Source organism: Rhododendron vialii, chromosome 1a (assembly GCF_030253575.1).
Source record: "Rhododendron vialii isolate Sample 1 chromosome 1a, ASM3025357v1".
Taxonomy (NCBI): domain Eukaryota; kingdom Viridiplantae; phylum Streptophyta; class Magnoliopsida; order Ericales; family Ericaceae; genus Rhododendron; species Rhododendron vialii.
This window is the reverse complement of record NC_080557.1, coordinates 38929780-38942071: the sequence shown is the minus strand read 5'-3', so window position 1 is coordinate 38942071 and position 12292 is coordinate 38929780. Positions and strand designations below refer to the sequence as shown.

Below are 12292 nucleotides of genomic sequence, written 5' to 3'. Positions count from 1 at the left end.
TGGTCTCTCTCTCTCTCTCTCTCTCTCTCTCTCCCCCCCCCCCCCCCCCCCCACACACACACACACACACGCACGCACGCACGCAAGTGCAGCTGCAATGAAATACTGGAACATTTCTGCATGGTCCATGTTGGAGTGTGATACTTTTGATCCAATTACAAGCGTCAGTGAAATAGTTATGAAAATTCTCCATCTTCTTAATAAAAAAATTCGAAAGCATTTTTTGTTTTCTTTGCCATTCGCAAAGGTCAGAAATCCGAGATTATGACCTAGCACGATGGCAATTGAAATTCATTCAACCGTTGCAACGCCAATTGTAATCATCCTATTGAAAAAATTGGAGAACAGTTACGGCTATTGACCGAATACGCCTCTCGGTAACTTTGTTTTGAGACTCTACTCGTCGACTCTCAAACTTTGTTGTCAACGGGATGGACGACTCTAATGGCGCAATCTCACCGTTAACCAATGTCCTCTTCCTACTTGCATATCATTGTAAGGAACCTTTCAGGGCAAATTCAAAACTGACCTCCCCTGAGGTTTCTGTCACAATCACAAATCTCCCCTGAGATTTTTGAAATATCACTGCCATCCCCTACTTTTTCTGACATTACCAAGACTCCCCCTTCTGTTAACTTGTTCACAAACGGTGTTAGCTTTTGTGGAAAAATTACAAAGATAACCTTGCCATTCCATCTCTTTGTTGTGTAAACCCAGCAAGAATCCTAATACCATTATACCAATGTGCATCACAGGCCTAATTTGGAAATGGCTTGGCTCATGGTCTCCCAATCACCCCCGGTCTGTTCTTCTAAGGATAAGAACAATGGAAAAATTTTGCTCAAGCACATCAAATTATTATGTTGTAATCAGTAATTTAAAGTCACTAATAACTAGCAAAAACAATTTCAGCTGCTAATGTTGGATTAACTTAGGCCTAGTTTAAAAAAAAAAGAAGAAAAGCTTGGGCTTTTTTTTGTCCTTATTCAAAATTTTATCGTATTTTTTTAGTTTTGCATCAATTTTTTTTGTAGATTATTATTTCATCTCAACGAGAGCAATCCAAAAACTAAAAATTATGACTTTTAGTCAATTTATTTTAGCAATATCCAAGATTTACACTTTTAGCTGGGCTAAAAGTAAGTGCTAAAATGTGTAAAAGTCAAATTTTTTTGTTTTTTTGATTCCTCTCGTTGAGATGAACTAATATTCCACAAAAGTTTAACACAAAATTAACAAATGTGAATTTTTTTTTGAATAAAAACAAAATAAAACTTGCTTTTTTGGGGAAACTAGGCCTTATTACAACAACGTTAATACACAAGAATAATGTCTCTTATGTGCGCAATACACAACATGTATTGTGCACTCGGGCCCATCCAAAGTTTGATTATTTGACTCATGTATTTTGCCAATTTTTTTACATCAATTTGGGGTTAGTAAGTTGTTTCACAAGGAGTTCAGAGGCTACCTATAACCCTAAACCCCCAAACGCTTACGACGGAACTCAAACCCTGATCTCCCAAGGGAACCAGGAGATGCCAACTGAGCTACAAGCTTTAATCATTTTGCCAAGTAGGTATTCTATTTAAAAATTTAGATCGGCAAATGGCTTAGATCAAATAATTTTTTAAGACCAATGTGTTCTCGATATGTGGTCAAAGTCATTTTTACACGGAACATTTATTCAGAGAGACAAAAACTACCGGACAGCTTAGATCAAATAAACGAATCCAAGATGATTCCGATAATGGGCATACCTACGCGTGTTTTGCACTAGTGCACAACACCAAACAGTGCTCCCCTTGCTTATCAAAACAAAACAAAAAAAAAAACAGTGCTCCCTTAATACACAAACCCCTTCTTTGATAAATGCTCAGTTTTTTTTTTCACTACCCCGCCTTAGCAAATTCTAGAAGTAGTTATAGATCGGGGTAGGATTTCTCCCTAAAATTTGAATCGTCATTTTTTCTTGTAAACCTTATCTACTTTTGAAACTTTTTTGTACAGTGGCCAAAGGTCAAATAGTAGTTGGAAAAAAAAAAAAGGGTCAATAGTAGTGCAGAAGAAAGGCTAAATGGGTGATAAAAAAGAAGAAGAAAGGCTAAGTTGGAAGGGCATTTTTGGCTGTTTGAAGGTCATATAACATGACATGAGTATGACTCATCCATTTCTATCAAGACACCTAACGATAAGTTAACAGAAGGGTGTATTTTGGTAATGTTAGAAAAAATAGGGGAGGGCAATGATATTTTAGAAACCTTAGGGGAGGTTTCTGCGAGTGTTAGAAACCTCAGGGGAGGTCAGTGAAATTTGCCCAATTTTTTAGCATTTAGGCTCCGTTTGTTTTGGCGTAAAATGTTTTCCGGTAAAATATTTTACCTATTTTCCGGTATTTGGTTGTGTAAAAAATTAGAAAAATATTTTACATATTAAATATTTTCTATCAATTGGATGAAAATGACTTACCCTTAAATCTTCCATAAGTTATTTTCCGAAATGAACCTGCTGCATTCTACTGCAATTCTCACTGCTCAGTTTCCTCAATCGTCATGTTTAATTCTAATATTTTTAGATCTCTTCACCGTTTAAGCTCCCTCTCTCTACACTATTTTGTTGATTTCTGAAAATATTTTTAAGTGCTAACCAAACACCAAAAAATAAAAATTTGAAGTTTGTTTTCTAAAAAAACATTTTACATGAAAAAAATTTTGCATTGTAAAATATTTTACATCGAAACAAACAGAACCTTAGTTAATTTGCCTTACTAGTAGATTTTTGGTAGGTACACAATTTGAATGGGATTTAAAACACATGCCTAAAAGGGGTAAATTAAAAAAAATAAAAATGAATTATGTATCACCTTTTTTTTTTGTACCAATATATGAAAAGGTATATTTAAATTTTAAAAGAAAACGTAATATTTTTGGTAATACGATAGATTTTGATGCTTAAAGTGTGGGCTTGTTATTGCCATCTGGAAGCTACTTTGAGGTCCTTTTTCCTCTCCTTTATATTTATTTACGAATTTATTTGGAACGTCCCATAAAGCTAGTGATGATGCGGAAGGATTGGATTCGTGAGCTTCTCTTCCTCACAAAATTAGGAATAACTGTCCTTTCTGTTTTTCTACAGTAAGAGGTGTCCGAATCAGTTTATCTATATTTTAACTATTATCTCCTTTCTAGACCGATCAAAAACAGGTCATTCATGTTGCAATTATGGAATTTACAAGAATTTTTTTTTTCTTGCAGCTTGGCCCCAAGAGGTTACCGAGTTTTGAAATCAGGATATCTGAATTTGCAACTCATCCATGTTGTCAGTCGAGCTATTGACAGGCTTTAGGAAAAACTTTTCATAAACGTATACTACCCCAAATTGGATATCCAACAATTTAACAAAGTCTTGCAAAAATAATGACAAACTAAATTAAAACTCGATTGGAAGCTTATTTCTTCAAAATCACCTTCCTTCCAAGTAATTATTTCGTGGTTTTAGGCACCATTATCTAGCGTGCCTACATTCTCCATTATCACATATTTATGTTAAATTCATACATTTAAGATTAGTTTGAATTCGTATTCGTTCGTTAAAAACTCGTTTAAGATCAGTTTGTTATACAAATAAATCAAGTTTTGAACACTTTTCTGAAACTCGATAAGTTTTCGAACGAAGCTCGAACAAGCTACTATTCGGCTCGTTCGATTTATGATGTATAACCAATTCAAGTTGTTCGAGATCAACTCGTGTTAGGCTCGATTAAAGCTAATTCAAGATCGAATTGCCTCACAGACAAGTTTAGCTTGGAAATGATTTGAAACTCTAAGTTTTCAAGCCAAGTTTGAACAACTAACTACTCGACTTGTTTATCATCCACACGTATATGGAAAGCAGGGGTCCTTTTCATATGGTCTGTTGCTTTTACGAAAGAGCAAAAGGTGGTGCAAATTGGCCGTCTACTTGTGATTGTTGTGGAGAGAAACTTACAAGAATCTTACAGAGTTGTAGTGAGCATTTCAGTCATTTATCTCAATAATTTAGTATAGATTTAAAATAAATTTTTTCAGAGTAGAGTTTTTTTTAAGCCAGACTGTTAAAAATACTTTTGGACGGCTGTAATTGCTCACTGCAACCTTGTACTTGTAGTGACTTTGCTCATTACAAGGGCGTGACTCTTTCGATTTAAAATTGACAAGCAAAAGTGATTGCAAATTTCTAACCATAAACTTTATGTGCTGAAAACAAATATGTTGGAACTATTTTGCTAAAATGTTTCAGGGCAATTAGTAGTTTGTCCAGTCGTTAATTTCAAGACTTCGACATTAGTCGAACTGCATGTAAACTAGACACACGGTTACAAGAAAATCACACTTTTGAAGGAGATGTAGTACATGGAGTCAATTAAGCTGTGATACCGTTCAAAAACACAAACACTTGTGAAATTCATATTTTCTTTGTAAAAGTACTAGAATTGTAAACGCTTCTCTAGCTATTGTTATTTAAGGTTGTTTTTTTCTTTGGTAAATTTCACCGACACCGCCTAATGTTTTGCTTTAATGAAGAATTTTCCGCTCATATATGAGAAATAACACTAAACTCCCTATAATAAGTTTCGCGACCCACCATGATATCAGTGTCGTCAACTTACAGCTTGGGCCCACCGCCCACGCCGGAGTGCGACTGCATCAACACGGTTACGTGGCCAGGCCATCACCAAGCAATACATGACGGTGTTCCAGGAGGTTTTCTCCCCTGCACATTTCTGTTCTTTCCACTGGACCAGGGTAACTGATCGTATCGGGTCGTGTTTGTGTCGTGTCAGTTATGTTCGTATCACAAATCACCCAATCCGAATCCGACCCATTTAGAATTCTTGTTTCTCGAATCGTGTCATTTTCGTGTTTCGTGTCAGAAATGATCAACCCTAACCCGTTAACTTCGTGTTCGGTTGGTGTCGTGTTATCGTGTCCATTGCCCAACTCTATATAGAATTACAGATATACCATATATTATATATTATATATATATATATATATGTTCGTGTTAATTGGGGACACAGATTAGTAACTGTGTTGGTTGTGTCAATTTCGTGTCTCGCGTGTTCAACCCGAACCCGACCCATTTAGAATTCGTGTTCTCGAGCCGTGTTATTTTTGTATTTCGTGTCAGAAATATTCAACTCTAATCCGCTAACTTCTTGTCGTGTTATCGTGTTCTTTGCCCGGCTTTAATTTCCACCGCCAAATATGACAATATGTGTCCCACACAAATATGAGATGAAAAAGGCCGTTGAGCGTCCCGTTCAGTGGTGCATGCACTTGTGCACCTGAATAATCACTCGGGTGGCAGCTCCATGAGTAATTATCCAGTAATTCGGAAGCGCTGCTACTTGATTCTTCAAACCACAATATTTATGTTAGGATGGTTGGGAGCACCACGAGACCATGCTCCCGAACTATTGAATAATAACACAAACTCCTTGCACCTTTATATTTATATATCCACACAAACCGTACCTGCGCACATATCTCGCACCCCTGGCTCTCAAAATACTACTATGATTAAAGAAACGAAGAAACAGGTATACGCAGTATCGTTTCCCCAATTGGGTCCAGTTGTTTTCTTGTAAAATGCCCATTAAAACAGAATTCCAAGTTTCTTTCTTCGTGTGCGTGAAGCTAATTTCTTTGAATTTCCGCTTGACCCAAAAAAAAGAAGAAGAAGAAGCTAAATTCTTGTAACAGCTAACCCGGGAATTGGGAAAAATGAATTTGGGTTTCAGTTCTTTGGTGTTGAAATGGTCAACCAATTCAAAGTCCGAATTTTTGTTCGTCCGGTCTTATTTACTTTCATTATTTTCTATACGCAAAGGGGAGTGGGATGGACGAAAGTTGGAGAGACTGAATCAGTGAGAGTCATCAATCCCACAAATTTTCTTCTTTCTAGTTTTTTTTCCCCCCGTATATTTATCTCGCTAGAATTAGAAGTGTTTAAGTTTGGATTCGATTTAGAAAATTCAGTTACTAACGGTTACTTCCAGAAGTCGGAGAATTTTCATATATACAGGAGATTCTCTATCGACCATACCTGCCATTTTTATCAGAAACGCGTGAAAGTGTCACTTTTCTCACCCATCCATCACCCATTTTCTACCATTATTGTTTGATTCTTCCAAAAGGTCTGAACTTTAAATCACAAGCGCTCTTTACTAGCAAAATCCGTCTTCTTTCACGAGATATGCCATCTTCATAGGCATCGAAGATGGCATATCTCTAGCTTGGAACTGTAAAAGCACTTCCCACATGCTCAATTGGGCACTATTCTTTGATACCCACAACTTTATTGGATTGTTCTTGCACCCTTTTTGGTTGCCAGTTTTGTTTTATCATACCTAGTGTTTGATGAAAGGTCCAAGAGAACATTTCATATAACGTTACAAACTTTCCATTTCTTTCTGCAGCACTCTGAGTTAGATGGGTGAATCGAATGAAGATATCTGTGATCAAGAACAGAGGCCTCCTAGTTCAAATTCATTGGGGTGTGTTTCTTGCACTACTTTCAATATTCTTGCTCCAATTTACAAGCGATTGGACGATCAGGTATGCCTTGTAGTTGTTAGAATTGTACTTTTAGAAGAAGTTGCTTGTGATTTGCTTGGAAATTGTGGAATGACTGTTGTAACTGCAACTTAATATTCCAGCACTGCGAGAGTGAGTTCCACGAACTTTGGCTAAACCGGAATGAGAGCATACTGGATAGGCTGCTTGATTTAGGATCCTCAATTATATGTTTACAGGTATTTTGTGCACTTTTTGAGGCAATAATATTTACCTCTATGTACTTTGGAGAAGTTGGTTCTCATTTTGGGCCAGTTTGATTGACCGGATTAGACATGGGATTGGATTACAATTCACTCACTGTACAACATCTTCATATGAGTTTTTGTACTCCCTCACTATTAGTGCAGCCAATCAAGCATGGCTCAGAGATTGATATTATGGTTTGTTTTGCCAATTTTGATTTGTCATTGTGAGTCAGGAATTCTGGGTTCAAAATGAAGAACTTGTGAGGATGTATGAGAAGAGACTTGGAGATGCTGGCTATCAGACTTTTAAACTTCCGCGTACCAATAACCGAGGAGATGGTACATTGACTAACTTTGTTTCTTCTATTTTGCTACTAGTGATACTTTCTATTGTTTGAATGTTAGTTAAGTATTGTAACACTTTTTGGTCCATATGTCTTTGTTCTTGGTTGGTTTTCCTGATTTCATTTCATTAAACATGCATATTTTGGTTTCTGTCAATTCTAGCTAAGATTCTGGGAGAGTCTTGATCTATTTGATTCTGTATGATTTGTAATTCTATTCTATTGCAACATAGATATGTCCTGTGTAAATCTTCAAGTCATTATCGTAAGGTTTGCTTTTCCTAAATCACTTTTCTTGTTTTTCTATCCTATCTTTGCTCATCCATAGTTCCCTACTTTATTTTCCGATGGTTTTCTTATGACAGCCTCTCTTTTTTACAGTAACGTTTTTGCTCAGAAGATGTAACTATTGAAAATTTGAAACTTGGAATTCTCATTCATGGATAGGTTCGGGTGTGCTTTCTTGAATGCTTGTCGTTCCCGCATTATAAACCTCTGCTTTTTATGGAATCTAGTTTGATAAACAGTCGAATTATGGTGGATTAATTTGTCAGCATGTAAGCTAGTAATTAGTAACCAGTGGTATGTCTGACAATGCATGCTTTTGTATCTTTTACAAAATCTTGTAGGTTATGAACTTTAGCCTATCATCTAAGCTTCTAAATATGAGAAGTATGTTGAAGAGAATTATATCCTGTATAATTGTTGATTCTAAGGACAAGGAAATGGGAGATGGTACTGGAAAGAAGAAGAAGTAGGCTTCGTCTTCTTCGTCTTCTTTTTTTTGTTGGGGAGTCGTATCGCAAGCATAATACCGTTGGCGTGAGGGATAAGGTAAGATATCAAGGGCCACCAATAAAAATGGGAAGAAACTTGTAAACCGTACAGAGTCAGCTAAAGAATGTTGTCATCGGAACTAAATGTGGATGAGTTTGCCAGAGACCAGAATGCAGCAACCTTCCTCCTTTGCAATTGAGTCATGTCTTTCCATGCCACCTTTATAGCAAATACAAGAGCATGTTAAATTAGTGGTTTTGATATTCGATGCATTTGCTAAATATCCTTACAAATTGACATGGTGCTTCGAAACTTCTGAAAATACTAGAGTTGAACCAAAACCTTACAGCAAATTTTTGTGTAGAATTTCTAACTTAGTAAATGTTGCATAAGTAAATTTTTTTAGTTTATGTGTCTTGGATTGGAGGAGCCAATTTCTGTTTTAGTGAGATTGCTGGTTTTAGATTTTTAAATTTCCGAGGTTGAAACCAATATGCAAATTGCCCAATGGCATCTTTGTTTCTGGGTACCAACCATTCTGTCAGCAATTGTACTTTATATGCTTTACCATTTGACTTGCTTGTCAAATTGTTGCATCGAAGTGAAACATTTGTAACTAGAAGTTGGTTCACCAACTATACATCTTAAAACCCTTTTGATGGATAACTTTCTTTTCCAGTTAATTATTTTATTTGGCCTTTCTTTAGTGTCTGAAAGGCATGCCTGAAATTTCCATGTTCTTCCTGTAGGAGAGTTCACTAGGGTTTTGATACTTTTGAATGATCCTTAAATTCCAGTTAGGTGAGGTCTCGTTAGTCTGCAGAAGTGTTAGTTGTCATCCCATAACACAGATTTGAGATGCCACCTGTGAAACATGACAGATGAAAAGTGCAACCGCATTCACATGAAGCAAACACCGAGATTTATATGGTTTTTTATCTTCTGAAGACTACATTTAGGGACACATATTAGAAGTTCTCATAATGGAGAAGTGAAGATGGAAGGTTTTTCACTCAGGCTCATCCTTCTATTTCCTGTTACTTATTTTGATAACTCAAGGTGTTTGGGCCAGATTACGTGCACCTCACTAATTCCTGGGGAGCCAATCCCACCTTACACGGTGAGAGGCCCAATTAAAGCCGGGACAAAGCACAATATAGAATGGCCCCACAAGAATCAATACCCTTTCTATTTCCAGTTACTAATCCCCCTCAATCTAACGATTCTAACCCCTACATAATTGGTCCAAAAATGGAAGAGAAATAGCCAGAAGAACATGGGGCCTCGGTGCTGTACGTGGACCCCACCAAAACTATAAAGCAAGACCCAGCAATTGTCTGGAAACTGAATGGGCTCTTGGTAGCTCGTGGAAAAACCTCCTTAGCCTCAGAGTTTCTGTATTTTGACACCCTCTAACATTAGGAACTCTGTTTACGTCATATAGCTTTTCAAACCAGCATTATTCACAGAGGGAAAATGTCAGTTGATAGTACGTGCATTTGTGGCAGTCTCTGCTTTTCTCATGCTCTCAATTCATGAGGACCAAGTGATTCTCATAGGATGTCTGTTTCATGTGATCGTGTATGATACTTAAACATAGAGAACACTCTGCTTGATGATCTGACCTTATAGTTCTATTTGATCTTTCCATCATCAAGTTTGAGCTAAGATTCGGAACTAATTTTCCATACAATTTGGCATCTATTGATTCTCTTGGTGACAGGTCTGCTTACAGCAGTTTTCCAGACCCAATTCAATGTTGTGAATCACCAAGAATTTCGATTTAATGATATTGGTGATCGTGTATCCCAGCTTCTACATGTTGAGTTACTTGATCATTCTTCTCCCAACCAACCCACTAAGATGGAGAAGCAAGTTCTTGTTGTCAATACTCACTTAATTTTCCCGCACGATTCGAGTTATTGCTTTGTCAGGTTGCAACAGGTGATGGTTTTCACTTGCTATGTTCTGATCCTACTATGGTATGTTAAAATTACTAAATCTATTTGCAAATTCTGAACCTTCGCGACCTTGGTTTGCTTTGCTTTCCTTTTTCTCGTTAAGGTATACAAGATTTTACAATACATAGATCAATACTGTCAAGAAAACCAGCTCCCACCTCTTCCAGTCATTTTATGCGGGTAAGATCTAAGCCTCCTTAGAACTGAGATAAAATAGTAATGCTCTCCTCTCTCCTTCTCAAATGAGGAAATAATGTCTTATCTGACTCATCTGTCTTTGTTAAACTTTTTGCAGGGATTGGAATGGAAGTAAGAAGGGGAATGTATATAAGTTTCTGCAATCACAAGGTTTCGTCTCAGCCTATGATATTGCTCATCCATGCACCAATGGCAGTGAAGATTTCTCTAAGGTGGTTTGGTGTTCGTGTTGTGCTTTAATAGACATACCGTAAGAAGTATGCTAAAGATATAGATTGTTTTGCAGTGGATTAGCCATCGTAACCATAGAGGCAATATGTGCGGTGTAGATTTTATTTTGCTTCGCAATCCCAGCAAATATCGGAAGCCGCTAAAAGAAAGCTTGATGGAAGCAGTTCTTGGGAACATCAATGTATGCACACTAGTTTTATTGACTAGTTCTACTGTTGGCACCAATTTATGTTCTTGATATGGAATTGCTCAAATTTTTTCGTAGAACCTGTCACTAAAATTGTCTCCAGAGGCCATCGGCCCATTACACCTTCTTGAAGCTGATGGCAGTCACATAAACTATTCTCAGTTCTTGCAAACTCTAGCTCAGGTATTTCCGTGTTCATGTTTGAGAATGTTTTCAAATTTTTTTTTTTTTATCCGAGTTGTTAGTTGTTTGTCATATGCTTTCGATTTATAATTGTTTTCTGTTTTTTTAATGGTCAGTTGGGCTTAAGCGGTCACTCTGAAGATTGTATAGGTACCAAAGACATAAGAGAGTTATGGGAACAGATAGATACAGATGGGGATGGTGTGATTGATATATCAGACTTTTCTGTATGTCCATCTCCCTTTTGTTATTTCCTACTCTGTTTAGTTTTTTCTCCGTTGTTTTTCTTCAACTTATTTCTTGATGCCTTATGGTCCATTTGATTAGCAAGAGAATGAGAGAATGGGATGGAAAGAGACAAATATATCTACTTCTGATGTGTTTGAATTAGGAAGAGAATGAGAGAGAGTGCAAGAAACTAAACTTTCCTGTACAACTTACGCATTTGGTTTTTTTTTTTTTTTTTTCCCTCTGCATAAAACACCGGAAACTTTAAACCTTCTCATGGAATTAGTTATCAACAATTTGTATTTCAAATTTTGTCTCTTTCAATAACTTGCTCCCCTGTCTCATACTAATGTCTCTTTAAAGTAAGTTGAATTTCTAATTTTTTACCCGTTCTTTTACTTCAATTTCTACCATTTGTATTTTCCATCGTCTTTTTCTTCCTAATCAAACAGACCATTATGGTTTCTTGACTAAATTCCTCTCTTTGGTTGGCAAGGCAAGAAACTCATGTGGTCTCGTGCAGCAAAATGAAGACAGTGAAGAAAATACTGCAACTGAAATCCGTTTCAATGTTAGCAAAGCGATGTTGTTTCCTTCGGAGGTTGAAAGAGGCATATGGCCTGGTGATTATTCCCTATCCGATCATGCCCAGTTGACTGTGGTGTTCTCCCCAGTGCAGTAACATAGTTTTTTTGTTTTTTCCCCGACTTTCTGTTGATAAAATTTTGCTGGCCTTATCTACGAATAGAAGTTTATGAAGCTTATGTTTTTTCTTCGCGGGGTAAATGAAGAATTTCTGGGGTCATAGATTTGTATAGGCATGTATGTATGAAACAAAAAGAAAATAGTTGAGGAACCGAAGATAAATTTATTTAGGTGCTTCTCGATCTTCAATGGTGGTTGTCCTCTTTTAATGTTTTTGTAGATATGTCATGTTTCCTTATGTTGTTGTTACAAAATCAAAATATGGTCCACCAGAGAGTATATATAATAGTCCTGAGATGATTCAAGGGATCGAGATGAGATGTTGAAGTTAATACAAATGCAATTAAAAAACGTTTTGATTGCGTTTGCAATCCAGACTCTCCCTCTTTAAGACTCTTCTCAACCTGCCGTATCACTCTTTCGAAATTTAGTACGTATTTTGGAACATTTTTCAAAGACGTTTTTATGTTTGCACTTGCAATCCAGTGTGCGCACATTATGTGACTTAGGGTAGAATAATTAAAGGGGAAATTATAGTTACCCCCCTCGAACTAACCCTCGCATACACTTACCCCCCTTTAACTTTTATTTTTGGCACTTAACCCCCTCAAACTAACTGAAATTCAAACGGTCATAACTTCAAACGGTCATAACTTCTTCGTCCAAAATCGAA

General features: G+C 36.8%; 1 protein-coding gene across 6 annotated transcripts; it reads left to right on the top strand.

The window, feature by feature from the left end:
* Window positions 1–5427: 5427 nt before the first annotated feature.
* LOC131324945 (uncharacterized calcium-binding protein At1g02270-like) lies at window positions 5428–11808 on the top strand. Of its 6 annotated transcripts, XM_058357435.1 has the most exons (12): window positions 5578–5672; window positions 5722–5908; window positions 6461–6599; window positions 6701–6796; window positions 7039–7144; window positions 9650–9870; window positions 9991–10067; window positions 10183–10297; window positions 10372–10497; window positions 10582–10686; window positions 10803–10913; window positions 11411–11808. In XM_058357435.1, the coding sequence occupies exons 3-12, from the start codon at window positions 6474–6476 to the stop codon at window positions 11594–11596; spliced, it is 1269 nt and encodes a 422-aa protein (XP_058213418.1). In that variant the 5' UTR covers window positions 5578–5672; window positions 5722–5908; window positions 6461–6473; the 3' UTR covers window positions 11597–11808. The 6 variants fall into 6 exon arrangements, with proteins under 6 accessions (XP_058213273.1, XP_058213068.1, XP_058213418.1 ...); XM_058357290.1 differs by lacking the exon at window positions 5722–5908 and having other exon boundaries at window positions 5428–5581; XM_058357085.1 differs by lacking the exon at window positions 5722–5908 and having other exon boundaries at window positions 5428–5581; window positions 10183–10300.
* Window positions 11809–12292: the final 484 nt, after the last annotated feature.

Bases quoted from the DNA above. Each gene is read 5' to 3' on its own strand.
- LOC131324945 (XM_058357085.1), top strand. From the start codon at position 6,474: ATGGGTGAATCGAATGAAGATATCTGTGATCAAGAACAGAGGCCTCCT. The intron at 6,600-6,700 runs GTATGCCTTGTA...TTAATATTCCAG, and splicing joins ACAAGCGATTGGACGATCAG to CACTGCGAGAGTGAGTTCCA. The intron at 10,914-11,410 runs GTATGTCCATCT...TTGGTTGGCAAG, and splicing joins TTGATATATCAGACTTTTCT to GCAAGAAACTCATGTGGTCT.